Source organism: Candoia aspera, chromosome 6 (assembly GCF_035149785.1).
Source record: "Candoia aspera isolate rCanAsp1 chromosome 6, rCanAsp1.hap2, whole genome shotgun sequence".
Lineage (NCBI taxonomy): Eukaryota > Metazoa > Chordata > Lepidosauria > Squamata > Boidae > Candoia > Candoia aspera.
In genome coordinates this window covers 38,857,650-38,871,211 of record NC_086158.1, presented here as the reverse complement: position 1 = coordinate 38,871,211, position 13,562 = coordinate 38,857,650, and the positions used below count along the sequence as shown (strand labels likewise).

General features: G+C 38.8%; 1 protein-coding gene across 1 annotated transcript; it reads left to right on the top strand.

Annotated features, from left to right (window-relative positions):
• The first annotated feature begins 5,882 nt into the window (after window positions 1-5,882).
• TM4SF19 (transmembrane 4 L six family member 19) lies at window positions 5,883-12,636 on the top strand. The gene is given in 6 exon segments (XM_063306768.1): window positions 5,883-6,014; window positions 6,016-6,046; window positions 8,425-8,615; window positions 10,034-10,111; window positions 11,418-11,599; window positions 12,399-12,636. Coding segments are annotated over 6 exon segments (807 nt in total). The 3' UTR covers window positions 12,592-12,636.
• Window positions 12,637-13,562: the final 926 nt, after the last annotated feature.

Below are 13,562 nucleotides of genomic sequence, written 5' to 3'. Positions count from 1 at the left end.
GTTCTTAGCCTCTTAGATATGACAGAGAGAGCGAGAGCGCTTTTGGAGGGGAGGGGGAGGTTTGGTGGAAGTAAAATTGTTAGTATCTTACTATGCATGTACCTGAGAGCTTCTGGTAAAAGATGTATATGATGTGATACATGGAGTCATTTCACCAAATATTGCAAATGGCAGTAGTCAGTCTGAGCAGCTAAGGGGAATCACTCAATATAATACTGGAGGATGCAGCTTAAGTGGTGTTTAATCCAGTTAAATTCTCGGGATATTATACAAAACCAAATAATAAAGCTCTTCTATATATTAGAGTAAGAAACAGTTGTGATTTCAGCACAGTTATTTTAAGTTTTTTTAACCAGCTGATACTGAATAAGTACATGATTAGTAAGTGCATAATGCCAAATAATTATTCTACTATGATTGCATTCAGCTGGTTACTTTTAGATATCAAAACTTAAAATCTACGTAGCATAAATGAAATACTATTTTTACTTCACAATTGTCTTCTCTTGCAGAATTGAGAAAAAGCTATTCTGAAAGCTGATGGTTCACCTTCTATAATTCTTGTTAGGGGTATATTTACTGATTAAAGCATCTGCCCTATTAACAGAAATTAGTAGTTTTAAAGTTTTTGTGTTTTTTTAAGGAGATGTAGGACAAGGGAGCACTTTCCATGAAGAGAAAATTACTCCTCCCCCCCCCACAAAATATAGCAATCATTTTTTACAAAGCAGCTATTTTCAATATGTTGAACATTGATATAATGTACTGAAGTGAGGTTTGTGTCTCTTTGTTCACACTAAGATTCAAACCAATGGGAAACACACAATGTAACTTAAGAGTTCCCTGTTAATCATCTGGTGCAGGTATGTTACTACAAAAGTAAAAATTGGGCTCAGGTTGAGAGGTAATTTCTCTTCATTGTGCCATACTTGTGTGTGAAAATGGAATATAAAAATTGAGCCTGTTATGTCTCATTAATCATGGTTTGAAAGTTAAAAGGTGCTTGATCAGATTTTTCTGTCATGTAAGCTTCAAATTTGCTAATGAGATTTGAATAGTCACCATGACGAATGCTAAAAATGTAAGCAGTACTGATTCAAATATTACAGTTGTAATTGCAGTTCTTGTGCAATACTTACAAGATTTATTCTATCAGCAGACAGTGTGAAGGAGAACAAAAACTAGTTACCACCCACTACTTTTCCAGGAACAACTCATTTATAAAATGTTCTGGTCATGAGAACCAGTCTGATTTAGTGGTTAAGGCTCCAGGCTAGAAACCAGGAGACTTGAGAGTTCTAGTCCTGCCTTAAGCATGAAAGCCGGCTGGGTGACTTTGGGCCAGTCACTCTCTGTCAGCCTCTGACATTAAGCTCAGGCGACAAGCCGGTAGGTCAGTTCCTGTCACAATCAACGGATCAACATTTGGTTGATCTGAAAAAAATTGGACCCTGCACATGCAGGAAAAATGCTAGGAAGAAAGGTATCTAGATATATGATATATGATACAAGATGTTGCTAATACTGTATATAGCTTCCAGAATTCCCAGCCACTGTGTCTGGAATTACGGTTGCTGAAATCCAACACATTTGAAAGTCATTGGATTGTGGAAGGCTGCATTAATCTGTCCACAATATCTCAGCTGTTATTGAAAGAATTTCCAAACTCTGTGAATCAAAGGTATTATTTACAGACTCTGAAAGAAGATATAATACTATAGAAGAATGTTACTCAAAACTTTTGCAAAGTAGATTTCTTTTGTTCCTAATTGGAGTAGAAAGGAATATTTTTATGAACTCTTTGTTGAATGTTAGTGGACCTACAGGTCAGGGAAAATAGAGTGGTTTGGAAGGCAGTTATGGCCTACTGCCTGCTAAGAGACCAAAAGCCAACTTGGACACCTCCAGGTGTGTGGGCTTCTAATACCAGAATTCTGAGCAATAGACAAACTGGCTGAGAATTTTGAGGACTAAAGTACACCCATCTGGAGAGTCTCCTGGTCACAGAACTATGTTGTAAGGAAATGTGAGCCCCCATGGCAGAAATAGCTTGTTTTTCTGGGCATTCATCTTCTCTGAACTAGAGAATGTCAGAAGCTCTCCAAGGTGCATTCCCTGCAAGTATATTAGGCAATGTTTTTGACATCACTACTGTATGTGACATTAAACCCCTTGTCACCCACATCCACTAATGCCTGTTGAAATGCTTGACAATTTATTAACCTCTTTGCTTTTTGGAGAGAGAGAGTAATTCTACACCCAAAATACAACCAAGATCTCTACAGTGGGATATATTTCTTTCTTTTCATAAGTAAAACATTAGGGGAAAAAAAACCCTACATTGATCAAAATATATTTGATCCACAAAATACCCAAAAAACATGACTTTGGAAGGCATGCTTGGGCCAGAGTAGAAGTCACACAATATTTAGTTTATTTACTCCCAGGTTAAGGTACAGAAAAATTCATCCTTTCGTCCTCACTCAAAATAAATTTGGGGTTTCCCTGCTTGGTTTGTTTTGTATCTACCATACTTCTGTTTGGTCTATGCAAGGTTGTCTGAATATTTTAAACATTTTGGTGGTGTCAAGTCCCACATAGCTGGCAAAATCAAAGAAGTAGGAATTACAGGTTTCAGGAAGCTAGGGTAGTCCTGGGTAAAAATAGAATCTTGAAAACTAAGAATAAATTCCCAGCCTTAGTTGTAGTAGTAGTAGTAGTAGTATAACTGTATTGATTAGTCAATTGACCATATCAAAAGCCTCAGTTGTAGTGAGCTGATTAAGGCAGAGTCTCTTTGAAACACTTGCTTCCCACATCACATGTGGACTGCATTGCCTCTTCTCAGAAAAAACAAATGCTTCATTGCCCACTTTCCCACAATCTCTTGCACTGGGTGGTTGGTCAAGCACTCAGCTGGGAATGTAAAGAGCTATAAAGGTCAAATTGCTCTGAGCCTTCAGCAGGTTGACAATGCTCCCCTGCACTGATTTGTCCTGCATGCATAGGAGGCAGCCTTTCACTGGGAGAGACCCTTGAATCAGTGTTAATCATGCATTGTTATCACAGAGAGTAGCTGCAGCTCTTTCTGCAGCTCTCTTGAGTATCTGGCAGGAGCTTTTCCAGCCCCTAACTCTGAGATTCTAAGGTTTGAACCCAACACCTTTTGCATGGGAAGCCTTGAACAATCCATATGGGTGAACTAGGAGAAACTTGTGCATCAAAAGGCTGAATGAGTGGTGATGCCTGTATTAGGGGTTCAGAATAACCATGGACCTAGTTGGAACTAAGGATGCTTCTAAGTGAAGCTGCACTTGTGTCTTTTGCTCAGATCCATTATTTTGCTCTCAAGCGTTCCCAATGAGTCGCAATAATGAATGGTTGAATTTTTCATATGTATAATGGCAGCTGTCCAATTTTATTCTCTTTGTTTCAAAGGAAGGTGAGTTGGAGACTTTTACTGTGTCTTTGGCTGAGGGAAGTTGGAAGAACAATAGCCCATGGATGAGGCAGAGTGGACTAAAGTTTTTTTAATCTTTGCAGACAAAAATTGAAGCTAAAAATTTAATAAACAAAAACTTAATTGGTTACATCAGATGAGCATACCATTAGTAAGAAATATGTAATCAGTTTTACCACATATTAAGAAAACCTTAAATATGTTCTCAGTAAAAATCTTGCTTGTGAAATCTATTTTAATAGATATAATTAGATAAGCCTTTAACAATGTAATTAGACAAGCCTTGGTAGAAAGGCAGGATATAAATTGAAATAACAAAAAAATGTACACATATTTATATATTTTAAATGAATATACAAATATAAAAAGTCTATCAGTATGTTAGTCCTGATTAAAGCAAATATGAAAACATCAATTGTGTTTGAATTATGCAAGTGCTTGGATAATTTCTGCTCTTAATTTTAATTGGAAATAACACTGAAATATATTATGATGATCTGCAAGTTCCTGAGACTATACTTAGGCCTACCATATGTGAGCTGCCAAAATCCAGATGGCCATGAAATGGCAACAAAGAGTAAGAGTTTTCTATTTCTTTTTCCTATCATCTAATGGTAATCCAAAGAGCCAGTTTGGTGTAGTGGTTAAAGCATCAGGCTAGAAACCGGGAGACCATGAGTTTTGGTCCTGCCTTAGGCACAAAGCCAGCTGGGTGACCTTGGGCCAGTCACTTTCTCTTAGCCCTAGGAAGGAGGCGATGGCAAACCACTTCCAAAAAGCCTTGCCAAAAAAACTGCAGGGACTAGTCAAGGCAGTCACCAGGAGTCAAAAACTGAGAAGGAGGAGAGGAAGAGGAGGAAGAAGAATTGTCATCCAGCTTTTTGCAGCCCAAGTATGGCAGGCCAAATATAAAATTTCTTTTTCACTCAATTGAAGTTGGTTTGCCTAAGTCAATGATTCTTAAACTGTTTGACTCGATTTCCCCTTTCCCCAGTCTCAATGTCATTACCTCCACAAAGAAAATACTCTCTTGTTTCACACAGTGGTCTTTGCAGCAGCAATCCCAAACTTGACTCACAACCAAGCAATTCCAAATTGCTCCATTACCCGAGGAGATGCCCAAATTACCTCCTTGGGGGTAATTACCCCCATTTTAAGAACCACTGTCCTAAGTAGTAATTCAGTGGTTAAATAGTATATTGACATTTGTGGCTATTAATTAATCAAATAGTGCATTGTGAACAATACAATATCTGTATTATATTCCTTGTTTTGATAGACCCTATATTATTTACTGAGAACATTATTCTTCCCAAAACCAAATTACATCCACCTAACCCATGTATTTATATATATTATCCCCGATATGAAATGAAGTGGAATTGAGTATCTGTAAGCAAAGATTCTAATAGCTTATATATTGCCATTTTGTTTTCAAGGAAACAGCTGATCTGAAGCAGCCTTGGGTGAAGTGATCAGATGGAGCACTAGGTGATTGCAACATTTTCCAGTGATATTAACAACAAGCTTCCTCTTCCTAATGTTGAAATATATATACTCTGTGTGTGTGAGTTGAACCTTTTGCAGGAATATCAGCTGCACTGAGGTCATTTGGTTTGTGTGCAAGCATTGCACAGATCCAGATCTATGACTCTGGGGCTAAAAAGTTACCCACACCTGAAACAGAGGATACCTTCAAAGAAAGGACTGTCCTCTATAAGGTGGAAAACATAATCACCCTTCATTAGCTACAGTTTTATTGTTCAAACTCGGACTTATAATTAGTATTATATAAATCCAGAAAATTGCATAGAATAAACCATGGTTCAGTTATCCATGGGTAAGCATGTTGTACAAGGACAGTTTCTGAATCAGACCATTATTGGTCCATCTGGAGGGATGAGTCAGGTACAGGAGAGATTCCAAGTCTGCTCTACTGTTTCTCATGATACATTATTAACAAAAATAAAGAATTTACAGTGTACATCTTATACCTTTTAGTTCAGGAGTAATCCCTAATTAGTTCTCATAGTCTTACCCCCAGGTGACCATACACAGGATTGTAACCTCTGTTTTCTTGAGAAAGCCACTGTCATGAAAAGTTAGGCCTCAATAAAAGCCAATGCCATCAGACCCTTTATATTTTAGTTGCAACAGAGCAATGTGGCTACCCCCTAGAATTAGCAATTATATTTTTTAAGTATATGGTATGTTGCAAGAGTGTTACATGTGCATTCACTATGCATATGCCAGTTCCTCACAGAAGCAGCTTTCATCTTTTATTACTCATTTCCGTCCAAGGAAAATTTTCCTCCTAAAACTAAATTCTTAAGTTGCCATAATGATAGAGCATGTGATAGATGTGTAAAAATTGGGAAGTTCAAGCCTGACCATCTAGGGATAAAAAAAAGTGGGGGCACTGATGCTTTCCTATAGTTAGAAGGCTATAAATAGTCACCAATTGTTGCTGCCTGGTCTAGAAAAACTTATCTCCATTGTCTCTTGCAATAGTGGCAGCAACCATTGGTGGGAACGAGTTCTAGGTGGCTCTACCAACTCCTTTCATCGGCACTGAGTTTGTCAAAAGTAAGTAGAAAACCTGGGAAGAAGGAATTCTCAGGGTTCTGATTAATTTGTTTGGGGGAAAGGAAATCAAAGAACCTTTGCATAGAAAACCTAAACTGCATGTCAGGAGTGGTTTGCTTTGTCATTTCCCTCCTGAGGGAGGTTCAAGACTTTAACAGGCTAATTCAGATATTGTAATTTTGGAGTGCTAAGTTGCTATGCAGGATCCAGACTTTATTCTCAAGCACTGCACTTTTGATAGGGGAATACTTTGGTGCTGCGAATGTTGGAATGTTTTCTTTATCCCCTTAAATAATATTCAAAGTAGCATAAAAGACTGGTAACAAGCTAAGGGGTTGTAGTAAGCAGTACTAATGCCATTTTATAAAGGAAGAACCAGCTGCACCATTTCAGGGAAAGTGAGCAAAACCAAAGAAGTTGGGTACAGGAAAGACCAATGGCTTATGTACTGTGGTTAGCTATAGACGCTGCCTCTCTAGATGCTGTGACCAACCACCAATATTTTCCTAAGCATTGTGAAGGAGGACACCTGCCCCAGCTAGTTTCTGCACATGAGAACAGCATGAGGTGTTCATACTGAAAGAACATGAACAGGAGGAGGGGAATATGATTGGTTGATTCACTGAGTTCGTATTGTTAACAATTGGCTCAAACCTATGGAATAGACATCTATAAGAAAGGTGATGAGGAATGTTTGTGGAAGCCGCCATCCAACATCCTTTGTTGTTCTTGAACAAAATAAAGCACTTCCTTAATTCTTCAACTATCTGGCAACTTTGATTTCTTCCTGGTTTGGAAATGAACCACCAGGGGAGGAAGGGTATTTTCCTCCTAACAGGAACACGCAACTACCTAGATTGCTGACTGCAGAGGTTAGTACTATGTCGAGTGTGGTTGCATGAGAGGCTAAGGAACATCCTTACCAACTGCCTCTCCTAATGTAGATTACTCCAAGTTCATGAACTCTGGGTGTATTGGGACAATGATTGTTGTTACGGGGGTACTCTGAGGTGTAGTGTTGTTGTCAGTGCTTGTGTTCTTTTATGTTTCATTGTTATGCCATGAGCTGCCCGAGGTTATTGTATATATGATGGGTGGCCATATAAGTCTCATAAATGAATAAATAAGGCCACGCTGCTGGGAATTCTGGTAGTTCTTGTAATCATTTCAAATGCAGCTGAAAGGCAGCAAGTAGGGACACTAATGTAACTCCCAGATGGATGTCCAGTGTATCACATCACTAGTGAAAATGTTAGAGATTCTTCTATAGGTCCAAGCAGTTTCAGAAAAAAGTTCAGAAAAAACTTTTTAGTTTGTCATCTGGTTTATGAAACAGCTCCAGAAATGGATTTCAGTTTTAGACAAGGAGTATAGATTTTCCTATTTCATGAAGTTCTTTGTGTGGGTTAAAGTCCTATCTGTTTGTTTCTACCTCAGATGCTTTATTTTGTCCTTGATTTTAATGTATGAATTTGATTTTAGCAATATGAATGTAATTTAATGTAATGTAGATTCACTTTACTGTTATTTGAACCAGTGTTTTTTATTTTATTTTTTGTGATGAAAATGTTGTAACCAGCTTTGACTTTATCTTATAAAGAAAAATGGTACATAACTCCTTCTTCCTGATGCAGATTTGTGACTTTTTGAAAGTTAAATCAAGCCAAAAGAAAACATTATTTAGAGCAGCATTTCCAGCTTGGCGTCCTTCATGTATCTTTAGAGTTAGGGCTACCATAATTGGGCTGCAGAATTCTGCACAACAGCTAAACAGCAGCAAAAAAACCAGAAAACCAATTCTTTGGTGCCAGTTGGTGGATTTTTGCAGCCTGGTTCTGACAGCTCTAGCATAGATGTATCCATGTAACTCAAGACTGTGCAAGTAATAATAGCCTACGAAGGCCCTCATCTCATTTTAGCTGACATTTTCATGTACTGGTGATCTGCTGCTGACAGTACAAAGCAAGCTTCAAAGGAGCTTGGAAAGAGTTGATGCATGGAAAGAGCTTTTCGCATGGAAGCGAAAAGCTTGCTCCCCTCTGGTATAAATCAGTGCAAGAAGATCAGGTTAGGAAGCTTGAATACTGCCAGCAAGCAACCCTGTAGCAGTTTGGGAGGTGCAGTTTAGTTCAGGAAATTAGCATAGGCAGGCAGGGACTTGAACTACCACTGTCCTCACCCTCAGTCAACATGGTTACTACTCCAGGACTCTGTGAGTTGGAATCCAAAACCTCTGGGGGGAAAGGATGGCCAGGGCTCTGGATGCTGATGGGACTCACCCTTGGGGATAACCTAGTATTCCTTTTCAGAATATAAGCCAACTGACAAGACAAGGAAGGAATGTCATCACTTTTTCCTCTGTTTCATTGTTTTTTCAGAACTCCCTTCTGCAATGTGTGTAGGGACTTGTACTCGGATCCTGGGCCCATGCCTCCTCATCTTGGGCTTTCTTTCCATTGTTGCTAACATTCTCCTCCTCTTCCCCAATTGGGAATGGTGTTACCTAAGCCTGGGCCAAATCTCTAAGAGGGCAATGCTAATGCCAGGAGTGTGGGGAGGAGGCCTGTTAGTAAGTAGACTATTTCTTCATGTATCCTGGCCAAGAATCTATGTGGGGAATAGTAATAGTGATACAATTAATTTGAAGTATATTAATGTTAGTTCTGCTCATCCCTGAAAGTAAGTCATCTTTCCTCAAGGTGGCATCCTCCAGCTGTGTTGGGACTGTAACTCCAAGAATTCTCCAGGATTTGGCCAACACACCCATTTTATAAAATCTATATCAGAAATGTTTTGCACTGAATTAAGCCAACTTTATCTGAGCTGCAAAAATCTGGGCAACTGCAAAATGCCAGCAGACAGTTTGAGTCTGCTGCCATCCGATATCCATCTGGATTTTTACAGCTCAGAAATGGTAGGCCTACACTAGATACTAGTGACTTATAATTGTGAATCTTCTTGTAGCCATCTTCCCTCCTCTTCTCTCCTCTCCTCCTTTTTGTATTATTATGGAATGTTTTGTAATTTTTCTTCAGTGGCTGTGTCAAATGTAAGCATTTCTATCACAGCCTATTAATGGACAAGGCCAATAAAAACAGCAACAAAAATATTATTCTTAAAATGCTTTTTCTAACCAAACATGTTCAATGTAGCCACCCTATCACCAAAAGGTTATGCACCCCTGTCTTAAGGGAAGATATGAAGGTCTAAGAGGTAGGGAAGTTGTTAAATTGTTGGACTAAGACTGGGGTGACCCAAGTTAGACCACATTCAGTCTTGGATGCTCATTCATTACCTTTGAGCTAGTCACGAATTTGTAGCTTATCCTACTCACTGATGGAGTTTTTAAAGGTTAATAAAAGAACTCCAAGCAGCTAACAGCAATCTTGCAGAGTAGAAGTGTGAACCAAAAGAGAACTTGCACATTAAGCTTAATTATGTTCAGAAATAAATTCAGTCTTCACACTGTAGTTAGATGAAGAAAATAGAGATGGCTTACTTTTATTCAGTAGATCTGGTTACAAGTAGGTTCATAGTAGAAAACACTTAATCATCACTGGATGGTAGAAAAAGGGGAGAGCTGCATTCTGCAGGTCTTCCTGCTTGCATGTCTGCCCACGGGTAATGGACACTGTTAATCCCCAAGCCCAAGAAGGAGGAGGAAGTGGAAGTCAGGTGAGCCATGTGACATCCCACAAGCACAATAGAGATGTGATTTGCTAGAACAACCCCCTTATGCTTATGAGACAATGCTGAGTTGACCCCTGATCATTCCAACACTCACAGGGTTCTTTCTGTTGAGATAAAAGTAGAAGGAGGTCTACTGTGTAGGGCTCCAGGAAAAAGAAAATGAACACATGAGTAATTAAATAAGAGTGTCTCATATAATAATAATAATAATAATGGCCCAAGATAAAAAAAACTATTTATGAACTCTTACTGTAGGGCACTGGAGAATACCGCTTATTCCAAACTACTTCCTTGCAGGTTTTTCCCGCTGCAATTCAGATCACAGGTATTGGATGGAGGTGGAAGTACTTCAGCAGCTCTGGAACTTGCTGTAAGGTAAGAGGGAGGCAGATGATGACTCTTTATGCAGATGAAAAGTTTCCAGTTTTAATGAGTAGATCTCCGGGGAATTTCACATTCTATGTCAGGCACAGTTCAAATTTCCATAGCTGAGAAAAGCAACAGGGTAGAGAGCACTTAGAAAACTAGTCACACTCAGAATAATATTGTCTCTTTTGTTTTCTTTAGCCTAGCCTTGTTTATCCTAGATCTGTGGGTGTGATTGAAATGTATAATACGGCACATCTGGTTCCATTCCATGTTACTGTGCAGATATATCCTGCAGTAAATATATTAGCTAGATTTTATGCATTTATATTTTGCCTGCTCTCTAAGGCATCAAGGGATGATCAATATAGAAGGAGATGGCCTCATTTTAGCTTCATAACTTACCTATGAGAGTGATTAGGCTGAAGGAGAACAATTGCCTGGAGGTCACGGATTATCCATTACACCTGAGTGGAAATTAGACTCAGCTCTTTCTGGGCTAAAGCCAACTTTTCATTTCCTACTGTACTATGTAAAGTTTGTAGTTCTCAACTGGAAGTTGTTCATGCAGTTTTGCTCTTTTCTTGTTTCTTAAAGGTCAAGAACTTAGAAGGGGGAGTATAACTTCTAGAAAAGAAAAAAAAGTCCTGAACAAAACCCCACAAGAACACATCCTCTGATGTTAGGTTCTTTTTTCCAACTGCCTGCAATTACTGTGGTTATCTCAATAGTGAAGGAAGGCAGTCTCCTGATCACCATCAATGCTCTCTTCTCTTTTTCAACACTAGGGAAAATATGATTTAGGAGCCTTGACATAAATTAAATCCTAAATTAGGAGTGAACAACATCTCTATTCACAAGAGAGGTGTGTGGGCACACATAACCCACATACATTCATCCCCTTCTCTCTCCATCATTTCCCACAAAAAGCCACTTCTGGTTACTGTTCTCTTCCAACTTTCTTAATTTCAGCAGTATAAGTTAAAGGAGGATATCATTTTTATTTGCTCTTGTTAAAGTACTGAAGGCTGAGATCCATAATAAAATCACAGAACTGGAAGGGCCCATCTTTGTGATCAAGTCCAATCTGCAGCTCAGCAGAAGAATTAAACTAGAGCATCCCCAACAGGTGGTTGCCCACCCTATACTTGAGTATATCCAGCAAGGGGAGCCTATCCTCAGTAATTGGTTCCACTGCTAAACTTCTCTTGCTGTTAGGAATGTTTTCTTAACTTTCAGTCAGAATCTGCAAGAGGTACCCACTTAAATGGTCTTGTATATTTGAAGTTAATTTCTGTGCCTCTTTTGCCTACAGATGTTTCTCTCCATTCTACTATCAGGACTGTCCCTCCTGGGATCAGCTGCTTGTTTCATTTTGTCTGGTTCAGGCTTGACAGAGGGGCCGCTCTGTCTCTATAATTCCACCCTCAATCAGCAAAAGGTGCAACAGTGGGGTTATCCATTTCTTGAAATGGACTATCATGTCTTGAACAATGGGTAAGATGACTGGAGTTCATAAGCCAGCTTATAGTGTTGCTTAGCATATATTGTTTTGAGATACACTGTTTTGCTTAAATAATTAAAACATATAAATTGCCTTCAGGTAGGTTCATAAAACCATTCCTTGTAAAAGTGTGCTTCATATGATGTCACTTTGGGGTATAGTTGCTTGTAGAGACAGAATTACTATATAAGAACTCATGAGTGTTTTCAGAGGAATTCTTCTTTAAATAGAGTTTTGCATTAGAAATGGATTGTGCTTTTTATTGAAAATTAAGTGACAAATACATAAGCAGAAGATCTGCATGGAACAGCCCACTCCAACCAAGCACTAGCCTGATGTTTGGGAATTTAGTATTCCCAAAAATTCTAGCCAGCATGGTATTCTGGAAGTTGTAGTCATGATACTACTCGAAGGTACAAGCAGGGAGAAGGCTAAGGTGGGGGATTAGTTGGACTGGAATATGGACAAAGGAAAAGGGGTTTAAGAGCACTTAAAAGTACCCTAAATGAAGAGATTGGTTAAAATTGATGGTCCCAAGCCTACTAAGTCAATACACAGAGATATCTATAAGACAATGCAATTAGGAAGGAACAGATTAGATACCATGCTTGACAAATAGAAGCAGTTAAGGTGCTGGATATTCAATAGGCCAGTTAATATAGTTAATCTATGAAACTTTATTTAATATTTTTTAAATGCATATAGAAAAAATACCCCTTATTGAGGACTCTCTCCATAACTCTACTTTTTAAATTTTTTCCTGTAACTTACTCAAAATCTGTTTCTTTTAAGGGCTCAGAATTACTTGTACGATCCCTCCCTTTGGAATTCAGTTTGCATCAAGCCACAGAACGTTGTTGGCTGGAATGTGTATTTCTTCTGTGCCCTCCTAGTCATCAGCATGGTTGAAATGATCCTGGCTGCTCTCCAAATTATCAATGGCTGTTTTGGATGTGTCTGTGGCTTATGTGAACAGAAGAAATAGGTAACATGGATTCAGAAGTGTTTCAACCCTTGGTTCATTTTTACTGATCAGATTACAAAGATATGTGCTAACTTGATTTGCAACTATATCTTTTGTCACTGCAGCCTGAGTAGCTGGTTCTTGCATTGTCACAGAAGAACAGAGATGCTGCTGGCCCAACAGTAACCAGCCATCACCAGCCCTTCAGTGGAAGGTATATGTCACTGTCTCCCATAGAATTAACCTATAACAGTCACTGTCAGGGCATAGAGACTGAAACTGCTGTCACTACAGACATTCTCACAGAGGTATAGAGCTAGGAAGCTGACTTTGATATAATGCTCATAATGCTTTTATAATTAGTAATATTGTACTGTGGTGCATGTTTGTATGCATATTTATTTCTGCTTTTGTTTACAAGAAACCCTTATTTGCTATGCTAAAATATTTTAATCCTAAGAATACTCTTGCTTACGTGAGTGAGTGAGACGCAAAGCCAGAAAGTACTGTGATTTTTCTGGGATAAACAGAGGTACAGTATAGACAGGAGGCTTGAATGGAAAATGCTCACTCCAAATTCAGGTTGTATCAGATCACCTGACTTTTGGGGGTCAACTGGTGGTCCCCAAGTCTTAGAAGGCCAAAACCTGGGGAACAACTTTGGTCTGCATTCATGTCATTTTTGCCCATACTAGACCATGGCTTGGCAAATGGAAAGAAGTGCCACCAAGACCATTAATCTGAAAAAGGACAAGAGTTTCATTTTTTTGAGCAGGAATGGGCAACATGGAACCCTCTAGCTATTTCAAGTAATAAATTCCATAAACTCAAGCTGTAATAGCCAATGTCAGACATTGTGAGGGACATAGTCCAAAATACGTTTTATAACCAAACATAACTATTTTTTTCTCAGGAAAAAATGAGGATTAGGCAGACATGATGCAAAAAGAAACTATATCTCTGCCTCTTAAATGGCATCCTCGGCTTAAACT